Source organism: Polistes dominula, unplaced genomic scaffold (assembly GCF_049000335.1).
Source record: "Polistes dominula isolate Pdom_NZ unplaced genomic scaffold, Pdom_raw_medaka contig_277, whole genome shotgun sequence".
In the NCBI taxonomy this organism is placed as follows: Eukaryota; Metazoa; Arthropoda; class Insecta; order Hymenoptera; family Vespidae; genus Polistes; species Polistes dominula.
Window position 1 is genome coordinate 555,675 of NW_028301009.1, and position 22,220 is coordinate 577,894.

Consider the following 22,220-nt stretch of genomic DNA (forward strand, 5'->3'; position numbering starts at 1 on the left):
TATTTTTGGAAAACTATATTGATTTTAGATCGTAGGTAGACACGTAAAAGCCATTACTTAACGGAACCTGTTATATTGATATATATTTAACTTCATTTATAGCATATCCCTAGAGTCGCTTTAACAGAAAAAGAAAAATATAACGAAAAATCAATATTTAAATGTATTCAAGAGAATTACTGTATTTTCTTTTTCATGTTAAGGTGCGAATCTTAATACAGTATTGTAAAAAAAAGGATAAATTCATTGTATAATAAGAACTATATTAAATATGTATTAAGAAAAATTTACAATTTTTTAATTCGGTAAAACAACTTTTAGGACGAGTTATACAATGACGTGTAATTTAAAACGAGCAATTTATGGATAAAGTGTTTTCGAACAAACCTTTTCTAAAATTCCTATATTGTGATAAATAATTAATAAAAAAGTGAATAAAATTAATGGTGACCATAAACACGAAGAAATCAATGTCCTGCATGATAATAACATTATACGAATTAATTATATCAATAATTATTAACTTACGATAAAACTTGTTTATTATCTTCGTTGAAAATTATCTCCTTTCATAAATGTAAAAAATATAGATCAGGTCGTAAACATGATAAAAAGCTAGCATGATCAACACTCTCATGAAGTAGGATATAATCATCAAATATTAACTACGATCTAACCTTTCAAATATTAGTAGGATGCACCACCTGTCGGAGGAAAAGCTTATCACAACAAATTTTCGTGTAGCAATGCGAAACACATAAACACAAAACTTTAACCTAAACAATCATTAAACGCAGTAAATAAATGTCAGCTTTACATTAAACTAATCGAACAATAATTAAACTTAAAAAATTAACCACATTCTTCTATAAATTACAAATTCAACATATAAACGTACATTAAACAAAATCAAATGTATCGTGAAAGAAACTTTTCGCGCCATTTTGTCATAAATTTCTTTCGCGATCAAATTAAGAACAAACAAATGAATATTCAACATATTATAACAATTGAATAATCGTACTTACAGGTAAATGGATCTACCCGATGGAAGAAAACATTCGAAGAATGGATCCAGAAGTCTTTACGAATGAAGCATTGTCTTCATCCCCAAAGTAAAAGATGAAAAAAGAAAAAAATGGAAAAACACCAATGAAAAATAATCGATAAAATAAGAATAATACAAACACGTATAACAGTTTATGACAACAACAACAATCTTTTCTATATGATTCTCACGTGACGACTTTCTACAGCGACGTTAAGCGAGAAATTGAATAACGGATTTGTGAAAGATCGCGGATGAGTCGCGCGGCGATACTGACGAGTCCTCGAGGCAGCATGTAAACCTCATGCTAACGGGCCAAACTGAATACCTCCCACCACTCACCCATCTGCCAGCGCTCTCGTCCTTGCGCGCAATCCTACTCCTTCCTATACACCTCTCCCCACCCACCCTCACCCAGTATACTCGGTTTCACTCTCTCTCTCTTTCTCTCTTTCTTTCTCTCATACTTTCGTACTTTTCGCACCTACTTCTTTTTATATCCAAGTTCCTTGTTTTCTTCTCTCAAATCCGCGAATAACCCGCAAGTAACTTTTTCCTTTTCTCGTTTGTCACCGATTTTTCTTAAATTATAGCATCCAATGGTATATAACTTTTTTCCAAGTTTTTATGCTTTTTAATCTCTTTTTATTATGCAGTTTACTCTTTGAGTTTTAGTTTTAAACGTTATTATACGTCATGTTTTCTTTTTTTTTTTTTTTTTAATTTTAGGCAAATTTGTTTTGGTTTTAATATAATATCTTTGCGTTTGATAAATAAAGATATTTATATTGCATTACTTATACAAATAAAATCTTTTCTTATAAGATAAGTTAGTAAATCATTTTTTTTCTTTCTTTTTTAAAGTAAAATGGAAACCAATATCCGTGAATTTAAATTTATCAAAAATTTAGATTCTAGTGATGGTGAGAATAAAATTTAAGAAAAAATTATAATTAAAATAAAAACTAGAGAGAAAGAAAAAGAAATTCAAATGACGACACGCGTATTATCGATCGCGAAAAGAAAATATTTTCTTTCATGTAATTCGAAACGAGTAAACGAGTGAAGGAGTGAAGGAATAAACCGAACGAGGAGATATCTGGATTAAGAAAGGTCGCATCCCATTCCTTTCTCTCTCATGAATCTGAGGTAATACACAGCAAAAGGCGATCTTTCATGGCATCGAACGTGAATCGTTATGCTACTACACACGTTCCGTATCCTATTTCTCGAAGATGCAACATCAGATACATGGAAAATAAATCCACTCTCTTTCTCTGTCTCTTTTCATCTTGAGTTTTGATAACTATAATTAACTAAGTAAAACATTCTATCTATTGTTACGAATTAGTGCAACGCAAGCCTATCTCGAAATTTATGATCGACAAAATGACGAAAGTATAGTATGCGAAATCAAGATGCGCGATCACATTAATTACGAGACTGTAATCAGTTGAAATGCAAATCCGTTAATCTCTCTATTTCTTGATATCTTAGATTACGTGAATTATCGATAGATTAAGCAAGGTAAAGAGAGGCCGTAGGGATCACGACGGAAGCCGCAAAAAGCATTTGCGGTTGGATCGTTGGTACAATCCTTTAAATAAAATAGTAAGAATCAAAGAAAAGAAAAAGAATAGAAAAGTTTAAGAAGAAAAATAGAAAGAAAGGAAGGAAGAAAGAAGAAAGAAAGATAGAAGAAGATGAGTATCTATCGAAATAATTCTTGACAAAGAATTTCTATTTATTTTTAAACGAGGGGGTCTCTGACCGGAAAGATAATAACGATCGAAAGAAGAGAAGAATATTACATAAACAAAAGGTAAATGGGTTGGTACTTTAGTACGGTGCATATCTACAGCCTTAAGGCTAACGCTTTCTTTCTCTTTTACGTATCACATACGCACCCGACAGAAACACACACACTCACACGCATACCAACTATATCTATATAAAATAGAGAAAAAGAAATGATGTTTCTTTAGTGAGTTCATCTTTCTCACACAGTAGATTCAACACAGAGAGAAGATCCATCTATTCGTTGAAGTTGCAACGACCGGAGAGCAGCTTTCTCCGTCGTTGGCCGGAGCAAGTACTTTCTCTCTCGTACTTGTACTAGTCCATCTGTCACTTTCATCCTCCACTTTGCCCTTATCGTCGACAGCTATCGCACTTTACTACCGACCATCGACTTCTTTTCTCTCTCTCTCTCTCTCTCTCGCTCTCTCTCTCACTTTATTGCTCAAACTCTTCGTCTATTTCTTCTCTCTAGCTACCTTTCGTAAATGAGCTTTCTACCGCTCAAACCACTTTTCTACTATGTTAACCCTTTGCTCACGATAGGCGACTCTCAGTCGTCATAACGAAGCACAGCGCAACCGTTTCATGCTGTAATTCGAGTAGCGAATGGGAGATGACAGTCTTGGTTTATGCTAAATTTTGTAATCTCCAATTGATAAGAGTGACGCAGTAAAAATACATACTTATAGGGTAAAAAATAAATTAAACATTTTTCATATCATTAAAAATAAAGAAAATATCTAGGTAGTTTCCTATAGCTGGGAAACCCTGTATACATAAACGTATATTTTTAATAGTCGTTCTGATTTATAGATACTTCCAAAAAAAAGAAGAAAAATAAAAATACTGTCAAATACTGTCACTCCAAACTTTTACGTAAAATATTACATTTCCAGGAGCTCGCTCAACCACGATTATTTATTCGAAAAATAATGTCAAACGAATATCCGTATTTTTTGTTTTCAATAAAATTGATGAAAAAGAAAAAAAAAAGATAAAATACAACAAATGTATAAACTGGTATTTTCTATAATAATAACGGACGTATAAGCAAACAATCTGCATGATACGCATACCCGTCCAACATAGAGAATCGTTTGAATAAAATAAATATTACAAATATTTCATGAATATATTTTTCTAGGGGAGGAATGTTTTCATACTTTTCTAATATCATTTGTATACCCCCCGGCGTTTGAAAATGATTAACAATGAATATAAAAACTGCAACGCAGTACACTAGGTGGACACAAAAGAATATTTTTCTTGGAAGTAGTAATAATCATGATCGATGTAAAACAATCAAAGATACGGATTAGTAGGACCATAAACGCGTATGTAAGTAAGTATTTATATGTGTCGTGTATATATAAACGTGTATGGGTGATGTATTAGTATGTGGTTGAATGACATGCACTCCCACGCTTCCATAGATCGCACAGAAGGGAAATAGAAGATCCGATTGGTTTACCCTGGCAGCCTAGAAAGAGAGAAAAAGAGAGAGAGAGAATCTAGGAAGATGGAGAAAGGATAAAAGAGAGAGAGAGAGATAGAAAGAAGGGGAAAGCAAGCGCATCCTATTACAATTGCACTACGGATACTAACAACGCGACCCCATTTTCATCTCCGATATTAGCCCTGACACACGGCTATTGCTTTCGATTCCGCGAGATGTGATCAGGCTCGTGAATCCATAGTCTTCTTTGCGTGCTTAACCCTGAAGAGGTCATCCTACCTAGTGAGAGCCAACACTGTTTTCATGAATTCACAACATGAAAGTATAATAGATCGATCCCACTCTCTATTTCTTTCACATTGTGTTCTTCCTGGCTTGTTTTTTAGTTTCTAAAAGTCAAGGAAAAGTAACATTTTTTTTATTTTTATAAATAAAATTGAAATTATTTTTATTTTAAATATTATCATTCTTCTATATTGTTTTTTTTTCTTTCTTCAAATCACAAGTAATGATTTTACCTTTTTTTTTTTGGAAATAATCCTAAATAAATAAAATTAGTTTTATTTATATTAGTAGACTTGGTTCTCAATTTGAAATGCAATTATTGTAATAATTTAATATTTCTATAATTTTTCTATTCTTTTTCTATTTAATAATATAATATATTTCGAATATTTTAAAAATATTATATTATTATTTAACGATAAAAATAATATTTTCCGATCAATAATACACTAACGAAAGAATATTATACAATACTAAGGATATTATAGAAGTAAAAGATAATTTTATGATTAAAAATAATTCCCGTATATTTTGAACAGAATGCACGTTTTCTACATTCGATTGAACTCTCGACCATAATCGCTCACGATTTAGGAAAAGATATCCATCTTTAATGATGATACCAATTGTAATACAGACATATCTAAATACATACAAACACATATAGATATATATTGTTTTTTATTTTAATTTTCTTTTTTGTTGTTTTTTTAAGAATCCCTCGAAAGAGAAAGGAACACTCAATTATTATCTCGCAATTCGCAATAACGTCATCATCAAACGATCTTCGGACGGAACGACATCGGGAAAAGGACCTTTAAATACCGCAAAAGAAATAACACGTGATTCTACTTTTAACTTTGCACAATAAGCATCGTTTATATTGTTATCGGTAGGATGCATGTCTTCTTTCAATAGATTTTACAAGAAAACCTTTGGGGTCCTCTAATTTTCTTACTAATTTTTTTACTCTCAACAAATGCAATCAAAACCTTACCCTTCTCCTAAATTATCTCAAGCAAAAAAAATTTCGTATTAATAATTTTTTACACCATTTGATGTGCCTTCAAAGTTCTGCAAATTATATATGTCAATGGTTATATTTAATAAAAATGAAACTAATCTTCCATAAAAATGTTGCTAATAATTAACCCTAGATAAATAAATTTTTATTCGTTCCAACAAGTAATTATGAGATTGCTTATGTTAATATAATTTATACTAAAAAAGATATAAAACTTTGAATATAAATAAAGAAATAATATAATGTCCCTAAAATAAAATTAAATTTAAAAAACAACTTTCCCTAAATAATATTTCTAAAATATCCGAAATTATTGTATTAACATTGAACATTATAATCGATCAATACGCAATACTTGTTAGAAAAGAAAAAAAACTCAACTTCAATTTCGCAAACGGTAGAACATTTACACATGTAAACGTAACATTTATGTACTTTCGTATTTCCAATTTACACGCTTATAATAATAGACGAACATTGAAGGAACCTAATTCGTTGGTACATCTTTGCTAATAAGAAAAACATTCGAATTAAATCCTTCTTTTGTTGTTTTTTTTTTTTTATTTATATTTCTCTTCTCGTTTGTAGAAGCTTAATAAGGGTTATTAGCTGCTTTCGCTTTCCATTCAGTTAGTTTCGTGTCCGATAGAGAAAATGTCATCGCGAAATAGTTATCCATTACCCGATTATACCAAAAGAAGAAGAAGAAGAAGATATCGTGAGAGATGAGACCCCTGAGTGATTTTTCGATTCGATAATATCGCTGAAAATTGAAGGAAACAAAAGGGATAATCGTGTCGTACTGTATCTACATTCCATCTTTCTCTATAATCCTTTTTATTTATTTTTCTTTCCCTCTTATTCTATTTTTCCATCTCTTTCTTCCATTCTTTCCGTTGATTTTCGATTGTCCAGTATTCTCAATTCCATTGATATTTACCATGTCCGTTGATTAACAAACGAAAAGTTCATCGCTGTCTCATAAATCTTAACTACGATAAATTCTCTCAGCATGATGAATAAAAGCCGATGTACTTAAGTACACAGAATAAATACAAAAGAAAATAAAAGATAGAAAAGGATAGAAAGAGAGGGTTGATGAAGAACTTCAGGGAAGAATTTTTTTCTTATCGAATAATTACGACTCGTATAGATCTTCGTTAATGATCTAATCGTCGTGTATATTTTATATATTTATGTATGTATGTATATATTTATAATAGTTAGAGACGAGGATAATCGATTTGCCAACTCAGTAAAATGAAAAAAATTCTTATCTAATCGAACATCTCTAAACGTTCTAAGCAATATACCGAACAGGGACAATGATTCTTCGTCTTTTTCTTTTTACCTTTTCGATTTCTTCTACTTTAATGTATTTATTATTATTTCTAAGGAGGACATTCACGAAGGTGGCTATGTATCTACGATGAGTCAGGGTTGTTTCTGTATAAAAGAACTTCAGAAATTTTGCATGGCAAGCAAATATCGATTATTTCATATTGACAATGAAAAATGGGTACGAATATTCCTATGACTCACTGTAAAAAAATTATAATTCGTATAATGTATAAATAATGTTACTTTAAAATAGCACTCTATGAATATGGATTCTTACTACATAGAGTCATCTGGTAATTGGAATAAGCTTTGGGTTTTTATTATGGGTCTTTATAAAAGTTTATATTAATTAAATAAAATAAAAAGCATACTTGAGCCAATAGAAGTAGAAAAGCTTCATTAGCTCGTTAGGGAAAAGCTTTACGGCATAAGAATCCCTGATTATTTTTTACGATTAAATTTTTTCTGTAAAAAAGTAACAAGTATTAATAATAATAATAATGTAATAAACAGTAATATTTAATACATAACTTTTAAGACTTATTCTATTATTTTTTGTCAAAATATTGTTCTTATTTTTTTCTAAAATAATTATATTCATAATATTAGTTTATTTAATTATATTTTCGATTATTTTAAACTTAAATCTGGATTATTGTTAGAAGGCGTTATTAAAAACTGTTTAATAACTTCTTTTTACTATCAGGAAATTTCCCTTTATAAGCTTACATATCTCATCTGTAAAAATAACGAAAATAGCGCACATACAATTATGAAATATGTATAAATAAGTGAATTGTACCTCCTATAGGCAATGTTTTTTTTTTTCTACAAATAGTAATGCAGTAATGCTTTACTAAGAAATATTTTGGAAAAACTCATTTTGTTTTATATTTTTACGATCTCGCAAAATTATTTCAGTTTGTTTGAGCTTATTCTGTAATTCCTGTAATGTATCTTCTGCTAATCTATTTGCATTTAATAAAGCAGTATTTTTATTTCTACAAAAAATATTATAAAACATATATAAAAAATAGGACATTATTATATTACATATATTTTATTGAATTTTACTTACTTTATATCATTAATTACGTTACATAAGTTATTGAGATTAGAATTAGTGTCCAATTTTTCTCCAGTCCATGTTTTACTGTGTTGTAAAAGGGTTCCCAATCTTTCTTTCATATCTGTAATTTTTTCTCTTATTGCTGTGTATTGTTTGTAATAATCTTTGATTTCTTCTGTTAGATTCTCAGTAGACTATAATAATAAAATAAATAAATAAATAATATGATGATTAAGTAAACTATAATAGAAACATTAAAAATTCAATAGTTTATATAATGAATAGTATCACTTATACCCTATTAACATAAATACTACATTGCTTTAAGCTAGACTTACGTATTTAATTTGTCCATTAGAAAAATGTTTATCATATTGTGCAATAGTACATTTAATTTCATCCCTGAAAAGAATTAACAACCCTATCTATTATACGGTAACAAATTTAAAAGTAATTGTATACCAAGAATTTATTTCTCCCACTGAAAATTATATACCATTTCCTATGTTCTTCTTGTACTTTTTGCTGCTGTAAATTTTCTAATTTTTGTTTGTAAGTTTGATTAACTTCTGTGTATTGAACAATTTTTTCTTTTAAAAGTTTAATTTTTTGTTGTAGATCATTATAGGTTCTATCTTTGGACCAGTTGCTAACAGATAATTTAGCATCTTGTGATTTCCAAGAATGTAGTTGTTCTAAGGATTTTTTAACAAGAATACTGTTATTAAAAAACTGAAAAGAAATTTTATTTTATATTAAAAAAAAATTGTTATACAGACACTTTGTTAGTGAAAATTAAATTAACCTCGTTGATCAATGAATCAATTCGTGTTTTTATTGAAATTTCATTTGATATATCAGCATTGTTTGTAGATATTTCCATATCCTTTTCATTCATTTTTGTTCAAATTATGATTTTCTAGAATATTTGAAAACTGTTTTTTAGTATAAGATAACTTTAGATCTACTTTGATTAATATAACAATAAGTAAATAAATTACTGAAATTAACTATGGAGGGGAGAGTTAAGGAGAATCATCTCATATGGGAGAAAATTTGAAAAAGTGTCCAGCTGTATGCTATACATAACAGTTCAAAAATCTTCCAGAATGGCGCTGGTGTAGACAAAGGATATGGTATGAATGTAGCAATTGTAAACGAATTAGTATAATATATAATGGAAGTATATTAACATTCACTAAGTAGACGTTATAAAAAAAGATACACAAAAAAATCATTATATGTTGTTTCCTACTTTATGAGTATTTTGAAAAGCGCGCTATAACTTAGCGGAAAATTTTCTTTCCTTGTTTATTTATCAAAGCTACTCTAATAATATTTGGCGCTTCCTTTAAAATTTATCCTGATGCTAATGTGGCGCCACTGTAATTTAATGCAATTCGACGGACACTTTTTCATATACACAGATGATTCTCTTTACCTCTACCCTCCATAAAATTAACGATAAGCCCTATCAACACGGAGCCCAGATAACAGGAGGGCGATCGCAATGTATTACAAATGTTCGAAAATGAGGGGACAGATCTTTTGCCACTAGAGCGCGTTAGTGTGGCTAATATCAGGATTCTAAAATCTTTTTTGTCGCGGGAATGTAATAATTGTACTCACGCGTTAGTCAAAATAAATTAACCAAATCTTATAATTAACGTTAAAAATAGCAATAAGAAAATTTTTTTATTATTTTACAATTATTCCTAAGATATTATCGTCAACTTGTTGTGTAAATCTATTCAATTTCATCTTACCTAGTCGCAGTTGAGTAAAGGATAGAAAACTAAATTTAAAAAGTCCAATTAAAAGTAAATTGTAATTTACTATCGTAAATTGCATTTTTTACAAGACTAGAAATGTCTATAGCATAAGTAGAGTTAAAAAACATTTGCATCATTGCATTTTTTTATATTAATAATTAATAACTATCAATTAATTATATTACCTGTGGTACAGTGAATAAAGACGTATTTCTCTGATTTAATTTAGTATTCTTATTACGATTCTTGACTCGTCTACTTGTACACCTATGAAAAATACATTTATTTACCATTTTTAAATAAATATTACTTTTTATAAATTAAAAAAACATTAATACAATTGCTAACGATACAATATTGTCAACAATTGTCAATGAAAAATATGACGTTATAAACTTGACATTAGCGAACATAACGAAACCTAGCGTCGTATTTTCGAAAATGATCTTTCCTTTTGTTTTCCAGTCGCGTTTACTAGTTATTTTCCTATGTCGATCGCCCTCCTGGTAACTAGGCTCCGTGCCTATCAATAAAACATTTGTAAAGCACTAGTATTTATCAGTATGATGAGTCGAATAGGCAAAATAGACGATCACCGATTTATCTTTTCACCGTCAGAGGGCACGTGTCGAATTAAGATTGTAGCGGTACGACCGATGGTCGCGCCATCTAAGTTACTAGAAGGCTAGGGAACCACGCTAGCAAGTGTGGTCACCAGACGAGTACAGTCTGTGCGTAGCCGTTGAGAAGTGTACAACAAAGAAAAGCAAGTCGCATCCTAACAATAAAGATCATAAAACAAATTCAGTCTAATATTATCTTTACTATAGAGAAACCCTCTACAGTAAATTGGTGCCGAAACCCGGGAACGTCCGCGTAAAAAAATAAAAAAAATAATACAAAAACTAAAATAGAAAAAATAATAAAAAGAAGAACAATGGCGCAACCAACCAGCGAAGCCAACGTGGCCCGTGCCGATACCGACACAAAGGAAGTCAACGCCAGTGAGTTTAGAAATATAACGCTTCCAGCTTTTTGGAAAGAGGAACCAAATTTATGGTTCGTAATGTTGGAAAAGGAATTCACGGCGTACAACGTTAAATCGGATGCCGTAAAGTTTTCAGCGGTGCTAAGGAATTTGGATACCACGCTGATAAGAGAGGTACACGACATCTTAGCATCCCCCCCCGAGCAATGTACGTATACACATTTAAAGGAAGCCTTAATACACAGACTAACTAAATCCGACGAACAACGGCTAAGGCGATTGTTAATGGGAATTGAGTTAGGAGACAAAAAACCGTCCGAACTTTGGAGAGAAATGAAACGCCTAGCAGGTGATAGTGTTAGCGAAAAAATGCTCCTAACGTTATGGATGCAAAGGATGCCAACCAGGATACAAGAGATCCTCGCCATTGCAGACGAAGTTACGTCACCTGCAAAGTTAGCGGAAATGGGTGACAAGATCCTCGGGAGAGAGCGTCTGCCGGAAACGGCCGCCATTACTGAAGCAGCGCCAATAAGAAGTACCGCTCAAACAACAACCAACAGCGAGGTAGCGGAAATCAAGCGGGAAATCAAGCGGGAAATCGCGCAACTAACAGAGAAGATGGAAAAATTGATGCGCGGCAGAAGAAGGTACCGAAGTTTCCGCGGAAGATCCCGAAGTAGAAGCCGATCATCAAGCAGACACCGAAACAATGACGGCCTATGTTATTACCACTGGAAATTCGCGGAACAATCGTGGAAGTGCAGACCTCCGTGCAAGTGGACAGGCCCGGATAAAAGAAAGCCTTCGGAAAACTAATGCAAGCGTCTCAAATAGAGGCAGTTGACGACGCGACGAGAAACCTGCGCCTCATGGTAAATGATAGGAGAACAGGAGCATGTTTTCTGATAGACACTGGTGCAGACGTCTCAGTGATTCCACGTACTTCGATAAGTGAAACCAAAGACAATACGTGTAAGTTGTACGCGGCAAATGGTGCAGAAATAGACACATACGGAAAAAAACTTTTAAACTTAAATCTTGGACTCCGTCGAGATTTTTCATGGAGATTCATTATAGCGAATGTTTCTAAAGCAATAATAGGCGCCGATTTCTTGCATTTTTATAATTTATTACCTGATTTAAGAAACAAAAAATTGTTGGACGGCAATACATTGCTTTCTAGGAAAGCAGAATTAGTAAGTATTGACGTTCCAACCATTTTGACCATTAACTGTAATAGTCCGTATTTAGAACTTTTTAGGGAGTACGCAGATTTAACGAAACCAACCTCAAAGAAACCCATCAGCCACACGGTGAAACATCATATAATCACAAAAGGTCCTCCAATAGCAGAGAGAGCAAGAAGGCTAAATCCGGAAAAACTGCGAATCGCACAAGCCGAATTTCAGCAACTAGTCAACGAAGGAATCTGTCGCCCGTCCAAGAGTCAATGGGCGAGCCCTCTGCACATGGTACCAAAGAAAAACGGCGAATGGAGGCCATGTGGAGATTATAGGCGACTAAATAGCGTTACGGTACCAGACAGGTACCCCATTCCACATGTACACGACGTCACGCAACAATTTCGTGACTGTAACATATTTTCTACAATAGACTTGTCTAGAGCATATCACCAAATTCCGTTGGCTGAGGAAGATATAGAAAAAACAGCGGTAATCACACCTTTTGGTCTGTACGAATACACAGTGATGCCTTTCGGTTTATGTAACGCGGCGCAAACGTTCCAAAGGTTTATGAACATAGTATTAAGCAAATTAGATTTTTGTGCCTGTTACATAGATGATATAATTGTAGCGTCTAAAAATAAGGAATCCCATGAAAAACATCTGCGTGCAATATTCGATAGACTTAGGCAATATGGACTAACAATAAACATTTCAAAGTGCAATTTTTTTCAAAATAGCGTAAACTACTTAGGTTATAAGATAGATAATAAGGGTATAGCGCCGTTGGATGAGCGAGTCCACGCTATACAAAACTATACAAAACCAAAGACTGTTTCAGATATGCGACGTTTCCTTGGGGTAGTGAATTTTTATAGGAGGTTCTTACCAAAGGCTGCAGAATGGCTTGATCCACTTAACAAATATATGGTAGGTGCCAAGAAGCACGACAAAAGACTGGTAGAATGGAATCAAGCAGCGGAAGAAGCTTTCAAAAAAGCTAAAGAAGCAATTGCCACAGCAACGTTATTGGCATACCCAAAAGAAAAAGCGATATTAAAATTAAAGACTGATGCTTCCGATAACGCAATTGGAGCAGTGTTAGAACAACTCTGTGATAACAAATGGGAACCACTAGGATATTTCTCAAGGAAACTAGAAAAAGCGCAAATTAGATATAGTGTGTATGATAGGGAATTGTTAGCTATTTATAAAAGTTTAAAGTTTTTTAGGTATTTTGTCGAAGGAAGAGAATTAATAATAGAGACTGACCATAAACCACTGTCATACGCTTTTAAGCAAAATACGGACAAAGCAAGCCCAAGACAAGCCAGACAGTTGGATTACGTAGGACAGTTTACTTCCAAAATTGTTTACGTTGCTGGAAAGGACAATGTGGCAGCTGACGCTATGTCAAGACTGGAAACCATAGACATGCCAGTCCTAGTATCAACAGAAGAGCTAATGGCAAAGCAACAAGAGGATGACGAACTAAAGAATATTTTGGCAGAAGAAAAATGGAACCTGCAGAAGATTTTCCTCGATAGCTCTGATAAGTACATTTATGGCGACATAGTAGGAAAAAGCATAAGACCATACGTTCCAGTCTCTTTACGGAGGCAGATTTTTAAGAACGTACACAATTTGTCACATCCCAGCGGCAGAGTAACAAAACACCTTATAGGAAAAAGCTTCATGTGGCCAAAGATGAACAAAGATATCGCAGAATGGTCAAGTACATGTTTAGCATGCCAAAAGTGCAAAATAAGCCGTCATAACAAACAGGTACCTTCGAAAATAGAAGTACCACAAGGACGTTTCGAACATGTGCACATAGACATAATAGGTCCATTACCAACGATTAAAAATATGAGATACTGCCTAACTATGATCGATAGGTTTACTCGATGGCCAGAAGCAATTCCAATGCCAGATACCTCAGCAGATACAGTGGCAACAACATTCTATTCGCAGTGGATTTCGAGATTTGGTTCTCCTATTACAATTACAACTGATCAAGGAACACAATTTGAAAGTCAACTATTTGAAGCATTAACCAAATTAGTCGGAGCGAAAAGAATTAGAACAACAGCATATCACCCCGCATCAAATGGAATGATAGAAAGATGGCATAGATCACTTAAAGCAGCAATAATGTGCCACGAAGAAAAAGACTGGGTAGGAATATTACCAACAGTGCTCCTTGGTCTACGCACAAGTCTAAAAGAAGATATAAAAGCTTCAGCTGCGGAATTGGTATATGGTGAAAACATCAGACTACCAGGAGAATTTTTCCTCAGCGAAGAGCTATTACAAGATCCACACATATTCCTAGAAAAATTAAGACAACATATAAGGCAAATCAGACCGATACCCACAGCACACCATATCAAAAAGAAACATTTTATTCAGGATAGGCTGTATACATGTACGCACATATTTTTAAGGGTCGACGCTGTAAAAAAACCATTAGAAGCGCCTTACGAAGGTCCATACGAAATTATACAAAGACTTACAGATAATATTTTCAAAATTAACTATAAAGGAAAACATATAAATGTATCTATAGAAAGACTAAAACCAGCGTTTGTCGAAAAAGATTGCAATACCGATTCGTATGTACCAATTAAAACTTATTAGGTTAGGATAGAGATAATGCAATATTTTTATATATCTTTATATATTTTTATACTTTTATACACTTGTAAACATCTATAATTTTAAGTTTCGCATTTTATGTAATAAGAAAAATGCTCCGAAGGGAGTAATGTAGCGGTACGACCGATGGTCGCGCCATCTAAGTTACTAGAAGGCTAGGGAACCACGCTAGCAAGTGTGGTCACCAGACGAGTACAGTCTGTGCGTAGCCGTTGAGAAGTGTACAACAAAGAAAAGCAAGTCGCATCCTAACAATAAAGATCATAAAACAAATTCAGTCTAATATTATCTTTACTATAGAGAAACCCTCTACAAGATTGCATCAAAAATACAAAAGTAGGGATCCTATAGGAGGGATGCGCCATGTACATTGCTGGGGGACCGGAACCCGATTTTGCGCGCGAATGATTCAAACATTGAAATAATTATGAAATAATTAATTGCATCAAATACAGAAAAAAATGAACTATATTTAATGATAATTAAAAATTTATATTAAAATAGAATAGGTTAGACGAAAAAATTATTATAAATTCAATAAGAAAGACTTAATTAAGTTTGATTTGATAAAAGGCATTATAGTATTTTGAAATTTCAAAACAATTTGTAGGAATTTATACAATTTTGATACATATAATTATCTACTATAAATATTATATTAATAATAATAATAATAATAATAATAATAATAATAATAATAATAATAATAATAATAATAATAATAATAATAAGACAAATATATAAAACAATTAAAAAATATTTTAACAATTTAAAAATTTAACATATTTTTATTTCTCAATGTGGTACATGGTCATAGTTTTACTCGAACTGAGATTTGTTTGCTTAAAATTTTGTAAATGTTTGCGATTATACCTACGCGATGGTATAAGGTATTTACGGTCTTGCGTAGTTCTTGTTGAACTTTTGCAGTAATTAAGAATACACTGTCGAACCATGATTATTCATCACAAACAATAAGTCTGTAAACAAACGATAAGTTATAGGTTGGGTTTGTACATTTATACTTGTAACTATTAAATGAGTAAATTAAACTTACACTTATAAAAAATTATTAAAAAAAAAAAAAAAAAAAAAAATAATTAAACATAAATATCACAATAAAAACTATAAGTATTCCAAACTTAAACTAACCACAGCCGTTAATACATACTAAAGATAAACATGGCTGCGCGTTGGATCGGAAGCGGTCCCCCAAAATTTTCAGCCAATGGCACATGAGCTGAATATTTATGGCGCATCCCTCCTCAGGATCCCTATATAAAAGTACATAGAAGCTCACGAGTTCACTTTTCGTGTAACCAAAATTATTTTAGTTAGCACCGGGAGCATCAGAAGGCGATAGTAGATAATTAAAGCGATGACGGTACAATACTATCAAAAAATACAGTATTCTTTGATATAGTACAATTAAATTGTAATAGAATTTTAAATAATTATACCTAATTTTTAGTGTACACACATGTGTATGCCTTCAGAAATGCATTTATACATTTGTTTTAAAAGTAGTAATTAAAGGTGTTCACATAGAAAAAAAATCTCAAAGATTTGTTGTTAAGTTAACAACAGGGACCGCACATTTTTGGGGTTAGTTCCATATCTAATAACATTACTCAATTCAAGAATTTCCCAATTGTCATTGAGTTCATTTTTGTCTGCAGTATTATTCGATTCATCCAATAAATCATCAAACAACAATTACTGGTAACGTAACAAAAAAGTCTATTTTTATTTCTTTAAATCGTCGATTGAGTCGAAGTAACCTTAAAACAAGATATCTTGTCTCCCAGCCTCAACGATCGGATCGCTAAAGATGAGATATCTCGTTTCCCGTACGCAATGTGTTAAATCCAACGATGATTATCTGTAAGAAGAAAAAAATATATTAATTATACAATTAAGTGTTACAATAGTCTAACATAAAAATCGTCCAATTCGCAAAAAAAAGGACTTATCAATTTAATTCTATATTTGTATTTATCAAATCTCTATTTACCATTGTGAAAAAATTAAATTTAAACGCGTGATTTAACAATTACATAAAATATAACCAATTAGTCAAAAAGTTCTATTACTAATATAGGTAGTTAAGAAGTTGACAAAGAATCTTGAAGTACGTGATTTTGTCTAAAAAAGAAAAAGAATTTTCAAAAAATGTTAAGTTTGATTATGACAACCATTAATAAGAAAAATTGAATAAAAAAAAAAAAAGAAAGTGTTAACAGCATACGGTGTTCCCAAGCGGTCACCCATCCAAGTACTAATCGTGCCCAGTGCTGCTTGACCTAAGTGATCGGATGAGAACTTATTTTTTTTTTTTTATAAATTTTTATACAAAAAAAATAACAAGTGTGTGTACTGGAATACATTTTTACAAATATATAAAGGCATTTAACAGTTTTATGTTTAGATTGTAGCACCTATTCTAATCTAAGAGTTTAATCTACAGTTCCTATATAATATTATAAAGTTTATTCTTTGGTTAGAGTTAGAATTATCAGTTGTGGTATATAAATTGGTAATTGCTAGTGTCTGTAGGAAAACAATATGAGAAAAACCTACTTTCGGAAATGTACTAGTTTTATGTGTAATTAATCTATGAATGTGCTAAAAATGTGTAATTTATCATAAGGTAGTTTATGTTTATATTCGAAAGGCATATTGTAGCTTCTTAATTTAGTAATATCTCGTAATAGTCTATTGCTCTTTAATTGATTTTCATAAAATCTTTCTCCTAGTTGTTTAATATAATCATCGATATATTCTATGTTTGTTTCATCATGTAGATGTATAATTGGAGTGTATCTGCCTGCAGAAAGTATCAATCTGAGGCATTTGTTTTGTAAAATTTGTAATTTCTTTATTTGTGTTTTAGCTGCACTGCACCAGACAGGTGCAGCATATGTAATTATAGGCCTTAGTATTGTTTTGTATATGAGTTTTTTGTTTGAAGACGATAGTGGTGAGTTTCTTACTAATAGTGGATATAATTTCTTCATTACTGCATATATTTTCGTTATAATTTGTTTCATATGCATATGATATGTTAATTTGGAATCAAGATGGACTCCTAAATATTTTACTGAATGTACGGGTTTTATTGGATGGCCATATACTGTGATTGGCTGAAAGATTTTTATGTTATTGTATTTTTTACTGATTACAATTACCTCTGTTTTGGTTTCATTTACTTTTATTTTCCAGTTGCTATAATATTTTTCTAGTAAGGAGATATGTATTTGCAATTGCTTCGCTGCTATTATTGCTGAGAATGAGTGTGAGTATATGGCTAAGTCGTCGGCGAATAAGGCAGTATTAGTTTTTTCAAATTTTGGTATGTCGTTTATAAAGATGGTGAACAGCTTCGGACCAAGAACCGATCCTTGTGGTACTCCTGCCCTGACTTTACGTTTGGCAGATTTTTCGCCGTCTACTGTTACTATTAGATGTCTATCTTTAAGATAGGAGTGTATAAATTTAATAAGAACGTCCGGATACCTGTATTTAATCATTTTATATAATACAGCATATTGCCAAACCTTATCAAATGCTTTTTCTATGTCAAGCAATGCCATCACCGTTACCTTGTTTCTGTTAAAGTTGATGCTAATGTCGTTTACTATTCTTATAACCTGTTGTACCGTGTTGTGATTTTTCCTGAATCCGAACTGCTCATCTATTAAGATTTCGGGTTTACTTTCGTGGTTATGAAATCGTTTTAATATTATTTTTTCTGTTAATTTGCTTAGTGTACTTAGTAGGCAAATTGGCCTATAACTACTTGGGTCATTACTCTTCTTGCCAGACTTAAGTATCGGAGTTACGAGTCCAGTTTTCCAGTGAGATGTAAAGTGAGCATATTTAATCGATGCATTTATTATATACATTATTTGTACTATTATTTTCTTTGGTAAGTTTTTAAGAATTATGTTTTGAATACTGTCCAAACCAGGTGATTTTTTCGAAGGTAGTTTATTTATTTCTTGTGTGATTTCTTTAGGGTTGGTGTAGTATTTTTGAGCTTCTTTAGTTACTGTACTTTCCAAATAGTTCTTTACTGTTTCTATAACATTTTTCTGTGCTGTTGTATTATTTGTGAGATTAATATTGTACACATCTTCGAACTGTGTAGCCAGTAGATTAGCTTTTTCTTCTGTTATTAGAGCCTCAATACCGTTTTTCTCTAGTGTAGGTATTCTATTGTATTCTGTCTTGAAGATTTTTGTCATTCTCCAAAGAGAGTTATCCTTGGGATTGAGTTTTTTAAGTTGTTTATTCCATTTTTCATTTCTATATTCTCTTATTTTTCTCTTAATAGTCCTATTTGCTTCATTTAATTCTATTTTGACTTGTGGCATTCGCGTGCGTTGCCACCTTTTCCTTATCTTATTTCTACTCTTAATTAAATTTAGTATATCATAAGGCAGTCTATCATTAGTATTACTTACTTGTCTAATAGGAATACTTTGTTGAACACAATAGTTAATATTATTTGTAAGTTTTTGTACTTCTAAATCTATTTCTTGTGAGGACGTTAGTTTTGATGTAATTTGTACTCTGTAATTTAATAGTTGTCGAAATTTCCCCTAGTCTGCTTCTTCGTAAATGTAGCATTTTATGTTTCTATATTTTTTGTGCTGAGCTCCAAGGTAAAATATTATTGGATTATGATCTGAACTTAGCTCGTGTTGTACTTCTATATCTGAAATGTTTCTTACATTTTTATTTATTATTATGTCTATAGTTGATGGTGTTGTATTATTGGGAGGGTAATTGGTTGGTTCATTCGGAAACATTATTGCACAGTTATTATTTTGTGTAAAGTCATGTAAGATTTTCCCACTCTTGTTGATTCTGTTGCAATTCCAGGCAAGATGTGTTGCATTTAGATCTCCTACGATCAATATCTTTTCTCCTGTGTTCATTAAAGTATTAATTTCCTGTTCATTGAGAGTCCAGCAAGGCCTTCTGTAGGTGGATATTATGTTGATGTCGCTTAACAGCTTTATTCCAACAACTTCCAATGTTAAATTAGTATTAATACTGAGTGGTTTATGTGGAATAGTATCCTTAATCAAAATAGCTACCCCTCCTGCCGAGTTATCCCGTTCTTTTCTGTAGCAAACATAACTTTTAATTTTTAATTTATCCCTGCAAGTAAATTTGGTTTCATTAAGTAATAATATATCTATCTTATTTCTATCTAAGTACTCTATTAATTCGCCCATTCTTCCCCTTAGTCCATTTGCATTCCAACTACAAATTTTTAATCTGTCTATTGTGTCTCCAATGATTCAGAGAAGTTGACAAATACCAAAAATTGTTCCTTTCTATTGTTGACATTTTTCTAATTTTTCCCTTAATTCTTTTACTAATTTAAGCATTACATTAATATTGCAAATCTGATTTATTTTATTAATTTCTGATGATAGTTCTGTAAATTTAGAGCTTTGGTTAGTAATAGTGTTTATGTGTGTGTTTTCTTGATATGCATTCTGTGTGTTTTTATTTTGAAATAACATGCTCGTGGCGTTCCATGGATTTGTAGTAGGTACTTTTGTTTTAAGAAGTGGAGATTCCTTGTCATTATTTAGTTGGAGTGTTTGTGTGGACACCCTACCTTTTTATAAATTCTTGATATTAGTACTATTGTTTTTATTTGTAAGGAGATTGAGTCTTCTTTGATATGCCTTACATACTGTTGCATTTGCTGGATGGTCTCCACCACAGTTGGCACAAGTAGCAGGTACATCTCTGGATTTATTACAATCTTTGGTAAGATGATTTTTGGAGCATTTTATGCAGACCGGTTCTGCATAGCAATTCGAGGTTGCATGTCCCCACTCTTGACATCTATGGCACTGAGTTATTCTTTTCTTGTTCATGTATGGTTCCCAAGTGATTTTTGTCTTGTTAAGGTACCGTACTTTATGCTTTAGTTGTGTTAAGGTTATGTTAGCACCGCATGTTACCATAAAGAGTGGGCTCGCTGTATTTTTCATCAAATTAGCTTGGCTAGTGTTAATATCTTGATCATTAAGTTCTTGTATAATTTCTGTTATGTTTGTATTTGCATTAAGCCCCTTATTACAAATACACGTTTTTTATTGTCTTTTTCTGTAAACGTGTGAAATTGCACGCTGCTGCTTTGCCACTGCGTTTTTAATAATTGATAGTCTTGTTTCGTTTTAGTATACACTTCTGTGTAACCTTTCCTGTACTTTATGTAAAATCTATCTTTTAGTATTTTACTAATTGCGTTTAAGAATTTGCTATGCTCTCTTATTTCTCCATGTATGACCAAGGGTGGAGGGTTTCTTTCTGGTTTAGTTTTATGTATTTTTAGTTGATCATTAGTGCGATGAGCGTCGCTTTTACTTTTTGGTATGTCAGAGTCTTCGTCATCCGTTTCCATGTCACTGAGAACGCTGTATTTGTTAGATGTAGGTACATTAAGGGTTATGTCCCCTTCCAACATTTTGCTTTTTTGTTTCTTAGATTGCATATCAGAAACTTCTACGTTTTGTAATTTTCTTTTATTAGTTTTGATTATGAAGTCATTAATTTGGCATTTTTCGCTCTCCGATGCATCAGAGACGACGCTTTCGTTTTGGAGGTTAGAATCGTTAATTTTTTATTTTATCACTTTGCTTATAAATTGCACAGATCTATATTGCACAATTTGAAAATTTACAATCAATATCTATCACAGACGTGATTTCAATTTGTTATTCTTAATTTGCTTTGAGAATATTGTTAAATTCGGACAAGAACTCACGGACGCGTCCGAACCACACGGTGGTCCGAGTCGGACTCGACGAGAACTTGTATTTTCAGCACGGTATTTTTTTTTGTTAAAAAAGTTTATTTGCTTTATCAAAAATACATTCTTATTTACATATATATACTTATAACTAGGCAGCAAATAATACTTAAAAACAAGCCTTTTTGCTCAATTGTTACCCACTAGGGATAACTTTATTTAATGCTTGTCTCTGCGCTTGGAGCTACTTACATTAATTAACACTTTATCTGTATAACATTGCACAGAATTTAACTAAATAAAACAATACTCTCTTTGGTTTCGTTTAACTAGTATTAAGCTTAAATTTTTAAGAGAAACTAACTAATCTAGTGATGAAAAAGGTAAATTAATAGCAAAAAACATCACACTGACTCTGGTAATATTAGATAAAAAAAGAAAAAAGAAGAAATAAAAATAAAAAAAATAAAAAAGGAGATATGTGTATAAGATACTAAGTATTAACCTATTTGCTATGTTCATTTTGTCTTATATCACATTGATTATCACCGTATTTAGGTATTAAAGGTAATATGACTATGTAATTAACTATTCAGTCTTCTTAGTTCAGTCCAGCCTTTCTTTCTTCTCTCCAATAGCTCTTTCCTATGTGCTGGCTCTCCAGTTAGCCACCAGTATTTATTGTTTAGTCGCCTGAAGTCCATTCTGTCGCAGTCTGGGATTGCCATAGAGTAAAACCAGTTTGTGTTTGGCGAGACATCGTCTTCAGGCCTTAATTCTATTTTTTTGTTGGCTTGATGACGTCGCCAAT

General features: G+C 32.0%; 3 protein-coding genes across 5 annotated transcripts in view; 1 reads left to right on the forward strand and 2 right to left on the reverse strand.

Annotated features, from left to right (window-relative positions):
• Positions 1–1,354, reverse strand: part of thw (chitin-binding domain protein thawb) — a 105,939-nt gene extending 104,585 nt beyond the window's left edge. For all 3 annotated transcript variants that reach the window (XM_089174058.1, XM_089174056.1, XM_089174057.1), the window contains exon 1: positions 1,029–1,354. The gene's annotated coding sequence lies outside the window, so the exon portion shown is untranslated. The remainder of the gene's footprint in view (positions 1–1,028) is intronic.
• Positions 1,355–7,617: 6,263 nt separating this feature from the next.
• LOC107073431 (uncharacterized) lies at positions 7,618–10,431 on the reverse strand. The gene is made up of 5 exons (XM_015334072.2): positions 8,829–10,431; positions 8,520–8,755; positions 8,362–8,425; positions 8,033–8,217; positions 7,618–7,955 (listed from the first exon to the last, which is right to left on the reverse strand). The coding sequence occupies exons 1-5, from the start codon at positions 8,919–8,921 to the stop codon at positions 7,811–7,813; spliced, it is 723 nt and encodes a 240-aa protein (XP_015189558.1). The 5' UTR covers positions 8,922–10,431; the 3' UTR covers positions 7,618–7,810.
• Positions 10,430–11,792, forward strand: LOC149032044 (uncharacterized). The gene has a single exon (XM_089174054.1). It carries the CDS (start codon positions 10,733–10,735, stop codon positions 11,600–11,602), a length of 870 nt encoding a protein of 289 aa, XP_089030180.1. The 5' UTR covers positions 10,430–10,732; the 3' UTR covers positions 11,603–11,792.
• Positions 11,793–22,220: the final 10,428 nt, after the last annotated feature.